Here is a 17,440-nt window from a genome sequence, read left to right as displayed (position 1 = left end):
CTGCTGCTGCTGCTGCTGCTGCTGTACCCCCTCCTTCACCATCATCATCATCATCACCAGCCTCTTGGCATCTTCCTCCTGCCCCGGATCCCTGATCGCCATTCACAGCCACGAAACACCCCCTTTACACACACACACACCCCCCCCACTCCACCCCCCAACCAACCCCCCAACCCAACCCCCCCCCTCACCCCCTTCTTCTCCCCCCCCACCCAAAAAAAAATGGGTGCCTTAATACAAGGGAGAACCCCACCACCACCCTCTCTCCCCCTCCCTCACCCTCTCCCCTCACCCCCTCTCTCACCCCCTCAAATTATTTTTTTTCCCTCTCTCTCTCTCGTCGCCGTGAGAGTGTGGTTCGAGAGCGCCGATCAGAAGAGAGAGAGAGAGAGAGAGAAAAAAAATCAGAAGAAAGGATACGGAAATAAAGAGAGACCCGGAAATTAACTCTTTTTTTTGTGTATATATATATATATACAGAGAGAGAGAGAGAGAGAGACACAGAGAGAGAGAGACGCAGACGATGAGGTATTTCGCTGCGATTGAGCAATAAAGCTCTGTCCGATGGGGTAACAAACAGCCCCTCACACCCCCTCCTCCCGGGGGGGGGGGGGGGGGGTATATATTATTTTTTTGGGGGGGAGAGGGGAGAGAGAGAGATGATATGAAGAGATTTTTACATCATTATTTCGTAATAAATACAATAACACTGTTTTTTAAAAAATATTTTTAAAATCTCTCCTCTCTCCGACGCGGTGTCTCGAATTTCGACGCAAAATAAATAAAAAGTCGCGTAAATACGAATAAGAGGAGAAGAAGAAGTGAAAAGAAAAGAAAGAGAGAGAGAGAGAGAGGGATTGAAGAAAAGGAAAGCGAAAGAGAAAAGAAAAAGAAGGAGAGAGGAGGAGAGAAAACGGCGACGAAACGCGGGAGGAAAAGGCACCGCGTAACAAACCGTCTGTGTCCCGACACCGACACCGACCGTCTGATCTGATCGATCCCCTTATTTTTTGTTCCCCCCTCAAACCCCTCACACCCCCCAAACCCCTCACACCTCACCCTCACACCTCACACACACACACACACTCCCCCTATTATTAGACACAATCTCTCTCTCTCTCTCTGTCGCCGCTGATGATCACAGAGAAGACCTTTAGACCTTCGTAGGTTTTAAGATTCCTAATCACCGCCCGACACGTGGGGGGGGAGGAGGGGTGTGTGGGGGGGGGGGGGGGAGGGGTGGAGGGGGAGGGAGGGTGTGTGTGTGTGGGGGAGGGAGGGGGTGGGGGGGGGGGGAGGGGAGGGGGGTGTGTGTGGGGGGAGGAGGGGAGGGGGTGTGTGTGGGGGGGAGGGGTGTGGGGGGGGTGTGTGTGTGTGGGGGGGGGGAGTGGAGGGGGTGTGTGTGGGGGGGGGGAGGAGGAGTGGAGGGGGTGTGTGTGGGGGAGGGAGGGTGTGTGTGTGTGGGGGGGGGGGGGGGGTGTGTGGGGGGGGGAGGAGGAGTGGAGGGGTGTGTGTGGGGGGGGAGGGTGTGTGTGTGTGTGGGGGGGGGGGGGGTGTGTGGGGGGGGGAGGAGGAGTGGAGGGGGTGTGTGTGGGGGGGGAGGGTGTGTGTGTGTGTGGGGGGGGGGGGTGTGGGGGGGGGGGGAGGAGGAGTGGAGGGGGTGTGTGTGGGGGGGAGGGTGTGTGTGTGGGGGGGGGGGGGGGGTGTGTGTGTGGGGGGGGAGGAGGAGTGGAGGGGGTGTGTGTGGGGGGGAGTGCAATGGATAAAGCTTTAGCAGATTCAAAACCCTGGATTGATCTCAAATCCCTCCTCCCTCCTCCTTTAATTCCCCCCCCAGTTCATTCAGAAAAAAAGAGATGATTTAAATGGTTAAGTAAGTTGTGTCCTGGGGTACCCCCCCCCCCCCCAAAAAAAAAAAACACTGTGTCTCACTGTCCTCAAAGGGAATAGAGAGAGAGAGAAAGGTTGATGTGTATTCACCACTTGTCCATTTTCATGTCAATTTCAGCTGAAAAGGTTTTTTTTCTCTCTCTCTCCTCTCTCCATCTCCGGTTGGTGGCGCAAAAAGGTTGTCAAGTTTTTTTTCCTCCCCCCCCCCCCCCCTCTCCTTCCCCCCCCCCCCCCCCCAATCATCCCCTTCCTTTACAGCCTCCAAAACCTCACGGTTCGAGATTGTTCACAAGAGGTCGGAACAGCGAGAGAGAGAGAGCGAGAGAGAGGGGAGCAAGGAAGGAAGGAAGGAAGGAAGGAGGGAGGAAGGGGAGAGAAGGAGGGGATCGTGTTAAAGGAAAAGCGACAGGACCAGGCTGTTCTGTCGTTGAGTTTCAGCGCCTTGGGACGTCCTCCCGGCGCTGTACAAAGGTAACCTTGTCGTCGTTGTTGTTCCCCCCCCCCCACCACCCCAAAGCACGAGCTGATCTTAAAGTTAGATCACGTTTCCCGTCGCACAGGAACCTCCCACAGTGCGACACAGTCAGAGAGACAAATACAGCGCAAATCAACACTCTCTCTCTCTCTCTCTCTCTCTGTGTCTCTGCAGCTCTTGGTTCGCCTGTCACTCGCTAATCTCCCCCCTAATATAAATAATTACGCACGTTCTGCATTCTCCCCCCCCTCCACTCCCTCCCTCCCCTCCTCCCTGATCGTCACCTCTTTTATTAGCAGCGTTAATATGTGGCCGGATCTTTTGTCGCACTGTGTAATGTGTGTGACACGCACACACACACAGAGAGAGAGAGAGGACAAGGGCATCTTACAAAGGTTCAGCCCTCTCTCTCTCCCTCTCTCCTCTCTCACACACACACAAATAAATAGCGCCTCCACTGCACCATTCCCCAGCCCGTATATTATGGGCTGTCAAGGGTTGTGGATCTCGTCATCCGTTTGGTTCATTCAACTGTGAGTAGCTCTCACCACCCACCTCTCTTTCCGCACAGCTCTCTCCCCCCCCCCCCCCCCACCCCCCATCTCTCTCTCGCTCTCTCTCCGCAGGCTGGTATTAAACAGTACAAGACCTAATTGATCACAGCATAAAATGCCCGACGTAACATGTCACACTTGCTCCCCGCCCTAGAATGCGTGCCGGAGGCTGGGGGCTGGTGGGTGGGTGGGTGGGGTGGGGGGGAGGGAGCTGTGAATGTCCTAAATTAACAATAACAGCACATTACACGGTTTCGCCTGCAAAATGACAATTCACTCTACAGTACATTCTGTGAAGCGCTTTGAGATGTCTCGAAGGCGTGACAAGACACATCACATTAAATTATATGTAATTACATATACACTACATGAAAACTGCACGCCGGGCATCGGTCAAAGTATTAAAATAATAAATCTTTATTGTTTCTCAGGGAACAGGCATCAACTTAGAACAAATTAGCTGCGAGACAGAAAGGAACGAGACATCAACTGTAGGGACCGGAGGCCGGGGGGCTGAAATGGAACCGGAGCTAATCTCGAGCTGACAGGTTCTCAGTCCTGGGAAAAGCTCCCTAGAGCCGTTGGCTCTGGTTGATCGCAGGCCGGACGTCACTCTGTGGAGATTAGGAAGAGTTTATTAATTGAATACAAGGAAAAGGGGGGAAAAGAGGGGGTGGGGGAAAGTGGGTGGGGTAGGGGGGAAGAGAGCGCGGGGGGAAAGGTGGGGGAGGAGATCGCAATCCCAATTCACTAACATTCAAATAATAATGATAATCCTCGCATTTGATATAGCGCTTTATGTCGTCGAAACGTCTCAAAGTGTTTTCACAGATTATACTGTAAAGTGGATTGACTGTGTATTTGTGGGCGAAATGCAGCAGCCAATTGGGCACAGCGGTGTCCCACAAACAGTCGTGGATTGAGTGACCACTTTTTGTTTCTTTTTTGGAAGGATAATCATCCTCAGAGAGTGATCCACTAATCGACCAGCAACCGGGTTCCTGCTTACTGTCAGTAGAGGAGTGTGTGTGTGTGTGTAAGGAAACTTGCCGTAGGTTTCGCCCAGCCCTGTCCGGGAATCGAACCCGGGGCCTCCTGCTTGCGATGCGAGTGCTCTAACCATTACGCTACCTCACAGGGACCTCACAGGATTGAGGACTCACTGATCATTGACATCTGAACTCTTCGGGAAGTGGTTTATTTTGGGGTTCAGGTGGAGTTTAAACAGCTGAACCTGGAGCAAGTTATATGAGGACCGTGTCAGGTTTCGAAGCGGAGCTCCTCGCCAATGATAACAGAGGACATGGGGTGGTGGGAATCCTAACCCTGAGACTTGGCCCAAGGACACTCTAGAGGCCAAGAAACGGGAGAACTTGCGCTATTTAGAAATTGAAGGCACGAGATAAGTTACTGAACTCCGAGACATCTCATGCCTTCAATTGGGAATCATCCCCCCTTAGGTTTTAGAAGAGTTCCCCCCAGCAACCCCCTCCTCTGAGCTAATTTTGACCCCACCGCCCCCCACAGAACTAAATGAACCAGGAAGTTATGTATCACAGGCAATATATGAGGTGAGACATTAAACCGAGGTCCCCGTCTGCTTGTTCAGGTGGACATTAAAGATCCCATGGCACAACAACAACAACTTACACTTAAATAGCCCCCCACCCTCCACGCAGGGTAGCATCTCAGAGCGCTTAACAGTGGCGGAATCTGATTCCGAGCCGGGGAGAGGGGAGGTGGTCGTAAGCACGGACGAACAGTAAAGTCTTCAGGAGGGACTTAAAAGAGGGGAGAGAGGGGTGGAAGGCGGAGAGATTGAGGGAGAGTGTCCCAGAGTTTTGGGGCACATTTAAAAAGGGAAGGTAATTTCTCCCAGTGTTGTGGCCAATATCTTCTCCCCAAATAAATCAGTCACTCACTCTCCATGGCTGTTTGTGGGACGCTGCTGTGTGCAACTGACTGCCGCGTTTCACCCACAAAATACACAGTCACTCCACTTTACAGTATATCCTGTGAAGCGCTTTGAGACATCTCGACGACACGATAAAGCTCTGTATCAAATGCAAGGATTATTATTATATAACAGTATGCTTAGCAAAAAAAAGGGGTGGTTTGGAGGGGGGTGGGAACTTCCCCTTAGGCAATGGGCCTGTAAATGATGTAAATAAACAAAATCATTTGTTCCCTCCCTCCCACCAAGAACATAAGGAAGAGTTACTCTTCCTTAATCCCCCCTCCTGGGAACCTCGTTCTCTGAGACACAGTCAAGTCAAGGACTCACCAATTCAGTCAACAGACGCAGGAAAGGCAGCAGCTTAAGGAGCTCCTGGTCTCTGCGATCCTCAAACCAGCTCTTGACTTGAATTCCGTTTGTGATCTAGGAAGAGAGGCTGTAGGCTTAGGAAGGGTTAGTGGGTGACAATCTTCTCTAACCCTTTCCTCTCCTGACGGTGTTGGAGACGGTCATAGGGGTTACCTTTGGTATCTAACCAAAAGTGGGCACTTTCTGTGTGAGCCCAGACAGTGAGTGTTGACGGTATTTGACCACAGTGGATATCACAATTACAAAGCACCTCTCATTGTACCTGAAATGCGTAAGCCTCATGGGAACTGTCCACAACCACAGTCTTTGCTAAGTCTCTCCCGAGGACACTCAGCTCCCGGACATAGCTTCCTTGCACGCATCGGCAGTGTTTCCTGAAGAGACAGTGTCTGCAGCCGGTGTGTATGTATGTGGGGGGGGAGGGGAGAAATGTGATATTAGAGACATTATATTAGATAATAATAATTATAATCATAATTCTCGCATTTGTCGTAGGGCCTTATCATGTCGTTGAGACGTTCTCGAGGCGTTTCACAGACTATATTGTAAAGTGTGGTGGCGGTGCATTTTGTGGGCGTAATGCGGCAGCCAACTGATCGATCAACCAGATCAATCAACCACTTCTACATTTCACTCCCTCTTCTATACGGTGCAACCAACTGTGATCTTAACAGTTCAGTGAAAAAGCCACGCAAGACACCAGTGGGGTGGGCGGTTAGGGGGTTGGAAATTGCTTCTCTTTTCAAACAGCAGGCACCTCCTGTGTTTCGAGGGTGGAGCTTTCGCACCGGTATCAATACTTGCCTGATCAGCCGCCTGTTTGGGTCAAGGATATCCACCAATTTGTCCGTGTAATCCTTCGTGGCGGAAGTGAACACGATGATCTGACGGGAAAACAAAGTGGGCAAGTGAGTCCCTTGTCCGAGACTTTGGACAGGTGGCAACATGCTGACTCTATTAGATACTGGATCAGAGACCAAGACAAAAAGCTTCAGCTCAATTCTCAGGTGTCACCTATTGAGATGAGGCTGGTGTGTCATATCCAACATAAGAAAAGGGGTGACTTTCCGCTCCTTACCTCGTAGATCTGGGATAAGCTCTCCAGGAAGGTCCTGCAGTGAGGCCTCAATTGCATGTAGACCTGAAAGGCAAACCAGCGTGACAGGGTGGAGGCGAGGAAATAAATTAAATGAGGCATTTAAAATAAATCCACCTTAAAAATTTGCGAGCGAGCAGAACTGGGAGAAATTCTTAAACCCGGTCCTAATTTGGAAGCCGGTTTCTTTTGCAGAACTGTGGAAAACCGACTTTCAAAATGACTACTGAATTTAAACACTTCTCAGATTTTTGAATGATCTCGAATTTACAGCCAATGTTGAGAAGATTTGGTTACCAGGAACAGGAACGATGACTAATTTTTCCATCTGAGGGGTAGGCCTAATAATAATCCCTCCAAAACCAAAACCAATAATAAATTGGTCGTTTTCAATCCGCGACTGTTTGTGGGACATTGCTGTGCGCAATTGGCTGCCGCGTTCGCCCACAAATATACAGTCAATTCACTTTACAGTGTGTTCTGTGAAGCGCTTTGGGACGTCCTCCCGACGTGAAAAGCGCTATATCAAATGTAAGGATTATTATTATTATAGGCCATTCAGCCACTCAAGTCTATTCCGCCATTCTATTAGATCACGGCTGAACTTGCTGCCCCTCTATCTACATGAACAGCTGCTCACTGGATAAACCCACAGACATCCCAGAGGGAGAGGGAGGGAACTGAAAAGGGCCTTGCACACTGGGGCTGTGTTTAAAGAACAAAGACATGACAGAGAGAGAGAGAGAGAGATGCACTGAGGCTGATGCTGTCTCAAACAGTTCATTCACAGATTCTTTAGCAGATATATCCCCCTCGCCCCCTCTGCTGTAAGTGCCAGACTAACAGGGCATTACTGTTGTGGCCACACAACAAGTAACCAAATCGATCATAAAGTTCCCCCCATTTTTATTAAATTGACAAAGGCAAACCTGGTAATTGTTATCCTGAAAATGGACTGGGAACTGGAATTCTACTTTCTCCATTGGAACCAGCTCGCAATGAACAAGAGTCTCATCCTGGGGATCAGAGAGACAGAGACTGGATTAACAGGCAGTTAGTGAAATGGGATTAGAGTGGAGAGGTCCAGTGGGGTGAACAAGGAGAAATGCTAACGCAAATGGCCTCCTGGATTGTAAATATTCTGGAGTCCCGCAGGTTAATGGTTAGCAAGCAAGAGGACCCAGATTCGATTCTTGGGGAGGGTGCAATCTGAGGCACGTTCCATACTCCACACTTACTTCCTTACTCTGTTTACCTAACAGTAAGTAGGAACCTGATTGTTAAGTCGATTAGCGGATCGCTTTCCAGGGGGTAATAATCCCTTTCATTACCCGTATTAAGCGCACTAGATAAATTCAAGTTGTTGTAGTTGTACTCACCAGCCCCAGAACCAGGGTGTGACTGGGAACACTGCGAGTCTGGACGGGAAGGCTGGGTTTCTGAGATGGTGGATGCTGCTCTGATGAGGATATTAGTCGTTCGATGAATTTGTGTCTGAAGGAAGTTTTAAACAAATTGAACTTCCAACAAAAATATATTAATTATGTATTCATTCCTCCCAAAGCAACACGTCATACAGACAAGATGCAGAGTGAAACTTCCCCAACAATACCCTAATAATATGCCCCAACTGTAACTTATTGCAAACACTCGCCCTCAATCCCTCCATCTTGCCTCCTCCTTCCCCATCTTCAGGTTGTCTGGACAGTCGAGTCAGCCAGCTCAGGTACTTACTGCTTAAGCACTTCGCTTTTTTCCTCCAAGTGCCAAGATGAGGGCATTGAAAAATAGACAGATAAAGGCATCTCCATAGACTCCATATCCTCTTCATACTCCAGACTCTGCAAATCTAAGGGGTGGGGAAGGGGTGGTGGGGGGGAGGGGTGCGGAGAAAGGAATTTAGTAAAACAACTTGCCACCCTGAAATGAACCAAAAACCAAACCCAGGTGTCATTACATCTTGGCAGATCTTTTAAGACCAATGCCCGTCTGTTTGAAATGCCTCCTGAATGCTGCTGTTACCGTGCTAACGAACATTAATAATATTAATATTAATCCTTGCATTTGATATAGCGCCTGATCACGTCTTCGAGACGTCGCTCAGCGCTTCTGACATTACATGGATCACGGAGCAGACAATGAAGTCTCTACCGGTGCTGTTCAGTGGTGGGTCCCACCAGCGCTTTGCTGCCAGCCTCGTGGCTCTGGGGGTAGTTGTGTGTGAATCGTATCCATCAGGTTGTTTGTCTGGAGCTCCTGTGTCTCCTTTAGCCTGTGACAACAGCAAGAAAAGGCAAATCACAGACCTTACATTTTAAAATTTAAAAAATTAAAAATGTCAATGTGAGCCCTTTAAAGGGAATTGGATATGCAATAATAATAATGATAATAATAATCCTCGCATTTGATATAGCGCCTTATCACGTCTTCGCAACATCTCAAAGCGCTTCACAGAATACACTGCAAAGTGGATTGACTACATTTTATGGGCGAAACGTGTGGGCAAAATGTACTTGAAAAGGAAAAATATGCAGGGTTATAGGGTAAGAGCGGGGGAGAGGGAATAATTGGATAGCTCCTTTCAAAGAGCCGACACAGGCATGATAGGCTGAATGGCCTCCTTCTGTGCTGTAAGATGCTACGATTCTATAACCAACCAAGACTGTCTCAGAAAACAAGCAAAGAAATTTTTGTTCCCTTTAAAAATCTTGAGCTCAATTAAATATCGCACGAGAGTTGCCAAATGAAACAGTGTGGTGATCAGGTGCAAGAATCCTGCTTGATCTTTTATCTCTCTAGCCCAGTGACACAGAAACTAATTCTCACCCTTTTTGTTGGATGTTTACTGTCCAAATGATGCCCAATCCTTTTATTCCCTTCCTTGGAGGGTTTCGCTGTTGTACGTTTTTCTCTTGTGCAGCACAGCATCTTCGATACCTTTCCTCGCCCTCGTTGACGTGGGGATTTGCTGCACGTCTGGCTGTAGTCAAGGGTCTGAGGGTCCAAAGACAGGGCTTTGGAAGAACGCAGATTCATTCTGTAGCTCGGATCCATCTGAGAACAAAGGACAAAATGCACAGAGTCCAGCAACACAACAGATAGCTGATCAGAGGCTTGCTCCTTCGGTTACTAATAATAATGATCCTTGCAATTGATATAGCGCCTTATCAAGTATTGAGACGCCTCAAAGCGCATCACAGAATATGCTGTAAAGAGGACAAAACTGTGTATTTTGTGGGCGAAACACGGCAGTCAATTGGGCGCAGCAGTGTCCCACAGACAGTCCTGGATTGAGACAAATTATTATTATTGTTTTTTTTTAAGGGCTTCAGGTGCGATCTGATGAAAGCCAAAGGTGGAGGGGTAGAGGAAGAAAGTTCCATAGCTTCAGGTGTATGAAGATCTACAGATTAGTAACTAACACATTGAGCCATATTTACTAATCCATGCCACTGTTCTTGGGAATCTCCCTCACAACCTCTGCACACGAGAGCAGCTGTTTGCAAACAGAGCAGAATAGTTCCGTGAGGACAGGTGAAAACTGCCCATTCACCTCTGATCTTTTTCCAGGCCAGAGACACCAAGAACCGTTCTGATCGAGGTTCAAGTCCACAAAACATGAGCCGATAAAATGATAAAATGAGCCAAATCCTCACTAATGATGTTCAGAATTCAGCACAAACTTGATGTAGCATTAAGAGGTCTCAACGATTTGATAAGGCGCTATATCAAATGCAAGAATTATTATTATAAAAGAGGCAGGAGTGGAAACTATCACAAGGATGCACAAGAGGGCGCTTTTCTGAAGTTTATATTACTTTGTATTAAACTGGAGTGGAGAGATATATTCTACAATTTAAAGCATCTTGTAAGAAAGTTTTACTCTGTATTTAAACCACATTATAAAGTTGGTGCTGGACACTGACACTGGGTGCAATACATACGTTTTGCTGTTTCCAAGCTCGAGCTTCAAACATCCCACAATATTCAAATCGTCAGAATAAAACAACAATGTTCCTCACTCACCTTCTCTCACAGTAAAACTCCCAGCTTTCTTCTTTCCCAGTGGAGTTTTTTTTCTCCTATTTATAAATGTAACCCTTCCTGCACTGGATCCCTTTGGAATTTCAACAATTTAATGAATCAGAGAAGGCTCCTGTTCTCCTGGCTGTGAGAATGATGCTTAATTATAAATTGGAGAATATTCACCTCTATCCATTTTATTCCCGTTACCAACTCTAGTCTTAGACTTCTTGTGTATGAAACTGATCCGGTGCTCATGGGGTTAATGCATCAATATAAGTGGCTGAAATATCACCTGGCTGAGATTTGCCTGCGATTCCAAAGGCAGGTGCAACCTGTTGGATGGAAGTTTCTGACACCAACCGGAAAGGTGAGTGAATTTCTTGTCAATTTGGAAAATCCTGGGAACAACCTTCTGCTGTGAAGCAAGAAGAATCCGTCACTTTTACACCCACCAGAAGAGGAATGAATCTCCGTGGGTTACTTCACTTGTCTTGTCCCATTCATGTGAACGACCGNTTTTTTTAATAATAATTTTTGGACAAGGGAGGACACCGGAAGAAACTCCCCACTCTTCTTCCAAATAGTACCAAAGCATCTTTTTAACATTTACCTGCAGAGGGGAATGGGAACCTCAGATAATGTCTTCTCAACAGTGATGTTAGCATTTTTGACAGTAATTGACAATCTGTCATGTCAATGCTCATTTGAAATCAAAGCTGTGAGTTGACATCAATTGATTAGGGGAAAGACAAAACACCAGTGACAGGTCAGGACATGAAAGGCAATCTTTTATAGTTCGGGGAGCTTTGGTGAGAAGCTGTTAATCTCCACACCCTCCCTCCCCAGGCGGAATCATGCCTGAGATCAGAACTCACGTAAAATAATCATTCTTCCCCAGCCCCACGCCCCTCAAAGAAAAATACTTCAAAATTTCCCTTCCACCAATCTCTGGCTCTATTGACAAACCAGCTACTGGTAGTAGGAATTTCAAGGAGCTTCCAAAGAACGCATCAAGTCATTACTTAACCTTGTTCCATAAAGAAATGCCCAGATAATTAGTTAAAATATCTTCTCTCCCTTTGCCCTCCCCTTGCAGCACTGTCAACAAATTTCAGTTAAGGGAGTGGTAGGCAGCTCTGAAATTGCCTTTAGTGCCCCTGGGAAATTGATGGTGAATACTCTCTCAACCCCCCACCCCCCAGGAATTACATCAATCCTCTTTGCCCGATATTAAAAGCTATCAGAGCAAGGCTCACATCATGTTACTAACATTACCTCCAGCACAAAGGAAGAGCATCGATTTAATCACAAAGTCACAGAACACACTGACAATAATTTTATTAGGAATGCATCATTGGTAAAGATTTATCACGTATAACCATCCAAATTGGTCTCTGGAGAGAATTGGTATAAAGTTTATAATAATTAACATGGGAATCTCAGGCGGGCGACAATTTTGCAAGGTGACAATTGCTGATAGACCCACTGCTCATAGGTTGAAGAGACAGGGCTGAAGTGTTCAGTCTTCGCTCCGAACCCTCTCACGCACTGGGAGCATACTGTAGCACCAAGCGATCAAATTCGTGTTCCTGCGCGGAGGGATTAGAATCACCCATTACAACAGCAGATTTAAAATACAGTTAAAAAGCTTTTATGATTTAGTTCTCAACTTCAGCACAAGCCAAATTACACATGAAAATCTCGATGTTTCAAACCGGCAGATAAGAGAGACCAGAGTTGGGGGTGCGGAGGGTACTTGTTGGTATTACTGGAGACGGATGTACTGACAGAGAAGCACGACATACCTTGGCCATGTATTCTTTTACAAATGGGTGGGTCCGGTGTCCATCCTTCAGCTGAGATAGGTAGCGATTGCTAACCTGTACACACACAAAAAAAAACAGAGAGTTAGCCTGGCATCATTGCTCCATCCCATTACGAATATGAATGTATCTGGATTCCCTCATTAAGTGGCTCACTTTAAAATGTCATTATAAAAGGTGCAGCAAAGTTGCTTCAACACAAGACCAGCCCCATTTGCTTTGCTTTTAAAAAGGGGGTGAGCATTTCTCTTCAACCAATTCATGTGGAGCGAGGCAGAGCAGAAATCCGGTGATTTTGCCAGTCTAACATTCCGGCCACAAATACCACAACAAATTCCTTTCAAATGAATGTCTCGTTGAAAACAACAACATTCGGGTCAGATGTTATCTCCGGTGGAAGTCGTCACAAACGGAATATGAACTGCCAGTGATAAACAAAGTATTCCAATTATGAGGCCAAGCTCAATTCCAACCAGAAACATTCAGCACAACACAGGTCAAGCACTTGGCTCACTCTGCACCCACACACCCACAGTCGGACGGAAGGTTCCAGAACATTACCTCGGGAGCCTTTCCCAGGTGCTGCGAGAGAACAATGAGGTTGATCAGAGTCTCGGGGTGGCTGCTGTCCTGAGGGGAGAGGAAACAACAATCACAATAACTCATAATTATTCAAGGACACAGTCCAGGAGACGTGTGCATAAAACGTCACATCCACTTGTGTGGGAGGTCAAAGATGTGGCAGATTTTGCAGATTGTGGAATGTTTGAAGCTAAAAGTCTTCAGTTTCTTCTTATCTCGCAAATATCAGTCAATTCACTTTGCAGTATATTCTGTGAAGCACTTTGAGACGTCTAGAAGACGTGATAAGGGGCTATATCAAATGCCAGGATTATTATTATTATTTATCTCTTTGAGGTAATTCACTCCTCCAAAGGCACTGACTTGTGCTGGGTTATGGAGCTGTCCTACACTCTGTTAATACACCCCAAGTGGCATTCTTCCTTTGTGACTCGAGTAAGTAGGGAGGGAGCTGTGAGGGGAGCAAAGCCCAATGACTGGACACCCAGATTAAAACTGACCAACAGCCAAAGGCTGACAAGCACATACTCATCCACAAACAGGGGTCACAGCCGTGCAGCACACAAACCTCTCAAACTCAAATCAATACAATCAGAAGCCAAAAGCACTCCTCCTGTTCTGCAAATTTTCCAAGGTTCAATGCACTGATTTGATGCGCTTCAATTCTTCGTTCGGCCACAAAGTGGCAGCACATCTGGTTTTGCACACAGGGTTTGGGAAGCTGAGTAACATCCATGAAATTGTAAATAAGGAAGAACATCAGTTGTCTCTCTCAGGAGCACCAACACTTCTGACCATCCAAACCCAGACTTAATGTCTGTTTGTGAAGGTATACCAGGCAGTCAATAGTTGATAACTCTCTGATAAGAGCTGCCAGGATATCTCAGGCTGCGCTCTCTGAGCCTAGGTCTGACTTAGCCCAGTATTTCTCGAGTTATTTCTCCTGAAAAGTGCAATCACTGCTTTACAGAGTCGATCCTGTCTCCGGCCCCCTCCCTACCTTGTCCAGCGCCTCCTGAAGTACTCCCTCCGCGTCGTCCCACTTGCCCTGTGCCATGTGACAGGCTGCCTGGCCGTTCAGGAGCAGCAGGGTGGCTGTGTACTTGTCGGCCATTTCTTGGAAGATGTAGTAAGCGTCTTGGAGCCGGTCTCCACCCTGCGAGCAGGTTAAACAGTGGTTAGTGTGGTGGTGGTGAGGGGGGGGGGGGGTGGGGAACGTACATCACTAAGCAGCTTACCTGCACCCAGCGCTGAAGAGTCACACAGTAAACACAACAGTATCCATACACACACCCCATGGATCTCCACTATATTATTAAAACACCTTTAGGAACTGAAGCCTCTCCGCATGGGTTTCTATAATCACAGCCGTGCTCGCAGTTGTAGAGCCGAGGTGCCTGCAAGTTACCAGGGCTGATGAATGCCGTGAGCTTCCAATCAAACTCTCACCATTGGGTGGGGGGGGGGGGGGGAGAGAGAGAGAGCAAAATACACGAAAGCTGAAAAATAGAAATATAAACTGAGGGAAAGCAGGGAACGGGACTAGTTGGGTAGGTCTATCAAAGAGCCACCACAGGCACGATGGGCCACGATCAAAGAGGCACGATACTTGGAAGCAGAGAACTAATGTTATAGCTGTGATCTTTCCTCAGGATGAATAACGCGTGTTTGCTATGCCAGCCAGCTAGCACCAACTGCTGTCACTCACCATTCCCAGGTTGACCCAGGCCGTGCCTAGCTGTGTCAGAGTCGCGTCCTCATCCTGCTCCTGCATCTTCTTCAGCTCTTTCCTGAGAAAATGCATCAAGTCAGTGATACTGCAATGGGACAGGAGGTCTGAGCTACCTGTATCAAATGCACGGATTATTATAAAGTGGTTTTTATTTTATGACTCGATTGTTCTGGACGATGTGCATATAGGTTTACTGGAACAAAATCATTTCCATGTGGCGACTCAGCAGCTTACCGAGCCAGGTCCAGCCTGTCAAGCTTCAGGAAGATCTGGATGGACATTGCCATGCTGTGGAGAGAGCGAAAAGGGATCATCAGCCTTGTTCTTCCACGCAGACAACAAACTGCTCAGGGGCAGCTCAGTCTTTACTGAGCAGCAAATGTGGGAGCATAAGGTTCCAGGTTTTGTGGGTCCTGGCTGAAAGCAGACACATCTGAGCTCTGCCATAATCTAATACGGTGCGGGCGTTAGTGAAAGAGACTCACCATTCCAGGCTGTCCCCTTGGTGCAGTGTACGGAACGCAGCATCAGTGTTTTCCGCGTGTAAATATATGGAGGCAGCCATCAAGAGGAAGGTGGTGTTGCTGACATCAACACTCTTTGCCATTTTCTTGTCCAGTTCGGCCGTGATGCCATCTCTGCACGATAAAGCAACCCCTTGAGCTCTCCTCGTAGATTACATTCCAAAGTACTACAAGACATTTATTTTAAGTGTAAAGGTAATATATATTTCTGATGAGTCCACATCAGATTCTGAACAGATCTCTTAGAGCAGCGATCCGGTCAGTACATTACACAGGAACACCACCGAAGGAATCTACATCGGGAAAATGACAGTTCATCGGAAAATACTGTTGAACAGGTTTGCTCTCAGAAGACATTCATCTAATTAGTCACTAAAAAACAAAACAAATATTCACACCAAAAGCTGTAAATGAAATACGAAACTAACTAAAACTGTTCAGCAAAACACTGCAACTCGCTCACAGTCTATATGCTGCACCTCGACAGTAAGATTAAAGACACCCACCTTCGTTCCTCACTGGCTAAATATTCGGCAAACATTCTGACAGCCTGTAATTCTGCGGAAGAGCTTGGTTTGATATCATCCAATACCACGCCATATTTTCTCTGATGGGTGGGGAGAGAGGGAGAAAACAAAAATACATCACTGATCAACATTCACTTTTGAGCAGCGCTAGAGTACAATAAAGCTTCTGGGTAATATTGGGGGGGGGGGGGGTGGATTGTACAGTACTGAGCGCTTATTTCAAGTGCTCTGGGAAGCTATCCCGCATGAAGGACGCTATATAAATGTTAGGTGTTGTTGTTGGGAGGGTGTCTTTCGTGTCACTGAGTGCAAGATGCTGCTGGTGCAGATTGGCTGCCACCTCAAAACAGTGGCTACGACACGGGAAGTTCACAGTCTCACCTGTGAAGCCCCTTGAGACCTGGCGACGATGTGATGAGGCGCTATGTCAAACACAAGGATTATCATTATCATCATCATTATTATTATTATTACCTGTGCAATGTAAGCTCTGTACAGGAACACATCTCTCTCAACTTCCTTCTCTGGTCTGGAGAGCTGGAAGATAAAACACATCCCAAACAATTAAGAATTAAACCAACGAAATGCAGGGAAATGTTTCACTGCCGCAGTTGGAGCCCCCTCCTCCGTTTATATAGCCCGGGGCCCAGCCTCCTACCCCCGGAGTCCCCTGTCGTTCTATATCTCCCCGGGGTCCCCTCCCCAGCCCCCTCCCTCCAGGGGCCCAGCCCCCCCCCCCCCCCCCCCCGGGGCCCCAGCCCCCTCCCTCCAGGGGCCCAGCCCCCCCCCCTGGGGCCCCAGCCCCCTCCCTCCAGGGGCCTCAGCCCCCCCCCAGGGGCCCAGCCCCCTCCCTCCAGGGCCCCAGCCCCCTCCCTCCAGGGGCCTCAGCCCCCTCCCTGCAGGGGCCCAGCCCCCTCCCTCCAGGGCCCCAGCCCCCTCCCTGCAGGGGCCTCAGCCCCCTCCCTGCAGGGCCCCAGCCCCCTCCCCCCTGGGGCCCCAGCCCCCTCCCCCCTGGGGCCCCAGCCCCCTCCCTGCAGGGCCCCAGCCCCCTGGGGCCCAGCCCCCCCGGGACCCCAGCCCCAGCTCCTCTCCCCCCCCTGTCATTCCATGTCTCCCCGGGACCCACCTTGATCTTCTGCGCCTCGTTGATGCACTGCTGGAAGCTGCCGATGTAGAAATTGTTCTTCACGTCGAAGAGGGGATCTCCCTCCGACTGGGTGGCCGCCATCTTCCTCTCCCACCTTTCCGGAAGCGGGACGCGTGGCACAGGAAGTGACGAAGAAGCTCCCGCCCCCTTTCTCCACCTCGCGCCGCCCCTCCCACCGCCCGCACAATCCGCGCAGGCGCACTGGCTCTGAGTGACGTCACAGGGAGACTAATTGTTATTATAATATAACAATACTTATTATTATTATATCATAATATAATAAAAGTGATATAATATATTGTATTGTTATTATAATAATTATTATATTATTGGTATGATTATTATTTTATATTATAACAATTATAATATATTGTCATATTATTGGTATAATTATTATTTTATTATATAATAATAAGAATAATAATTATAGTTATAGTAATTATAGTATATAATTTCAGCACTTTTGGACATCCTCCCGACGATGAAAGGTGCTATACAAATGTAATGTGTTGTTGTAATATAATAATAAAACTAACAATATAATAATAATAATAATATAATTATTATTATATTTGGATCAGGTGCATTTGTCATGAAACGTGTCAAAAGTGCTTGATAAATTGAGATTAATTGGAAAGAATTGGTGAAATGTTGGTGACCATTTGTGGGACACTGCCGTGCGCAATTGGCTGCCGCATTTTGCCCACAAAATATACGGTCAATTCACTTTACAGTATA

The 17,440-nt window shown here is 47.7% G+C and overlaps 2 protein-coding genes across 2 annotated transcripts; both read right to left on the bottom strand.

Moving 5' to 3' along the window:
• Positions 1–3,308: 3,308 nt before the first annotated feature.
• On the bottom strand, positions 3,309–9,467 carry LOC103181963 (CTD small phosphatase-like protein 3). Its single transcript, XM_007898780.2, has 10 exons — positions 9,168–9,467; positions 8,493–8,613; positions 8,076–8,190; positions 7,721–7,835; positions 7,271–7,357; positions 6,324–6,386; positions 6,050–6,129; positions 5,508–5,634; positions 5,204–5,299; positions 3,309–3,533 (listed from the first exon to the last, which is right to left on the bottom strand). Exons 1-10 carry the CDS (start codon positions 9,393–9,395, stop codon positions 3,492–3,494), a joined length of 1,074 nt encoding a protein of 357 aa, XP_007896971.1. The 5' UTR covers positions 9,396–9,467; the 3' UTR covers positions 3,309–3,491.
• Positions 9,468–11,688: 2,221 nt separating this feature from the next.
• cope (COPI coat complex subunit epsilon) lies at positions 11,689–16,806 on the bottom strand. Its single transcript, NM_001292602.1, is given in 10 exon segments — positions 11,689–11,956; positions 12,173–12,247; positions 12,752–12,820; positions 13,773–13,928; positions 14,481–14,562; positions 14,739–14,792; positions 14,990–15,142; positions 15,535–15,635; positions 16,030–16,092; positions 16,682–16,806. Coding segments are annotated over 10 exon segments (903 nt in total). The 5' UTR covers positions 16,784–16,806; the 3' UTR covers positions 11,689–11,908.
• Between the last annotated feature and the right edge of the window lie 634 nt (positions 16,807–17,440).

Source organism: Callorhinchus milii, unplaced genomic scaffold (genome assembly GCF_018977255.1).
Source record: "Callorhinchus milii isolate IMCB2004 unplaced genomic scaffold, IMCB_Cmil_1.0 Scaffold21, whole genome shotgun sequence".
Lineage (NCBI taxonomy): Eukaryota > Metazoa > Chordata > Chondrichthyes > Chimaeriformes > Callorhinchidae > Callorhinchus > Callorhinchus milii.
This window is presented reverse-complemented; position numbering and strand designations above follow the sequence as displayed.

Excerpts from the sequence above, each read along its gene's own strand:
- LOC103181963 (XM_007898780.2), bottom strand. The coding sequence starts at position 9,395 with ATGGATCCGAGCTACAGAATGAATCTGCGTTCTTCCAAAGCCCTGTCT. Across the intron at positions 5,635-6,049 it reads CCAAACAGGCGGCTGATCAG|ACACTGTCTCTTCAGGAAAC; the intron begins GCAAGTATTGAT and ends CACCGGCTGCAG. Across the intron at positions 3,534-5,203 it reads TGCGTCTGTTGACTGAATTG|AGTGACGTCCGGCCTGCGAT; the intron begins GTGAGTCCTTGA and ends TAATCTCCACAG.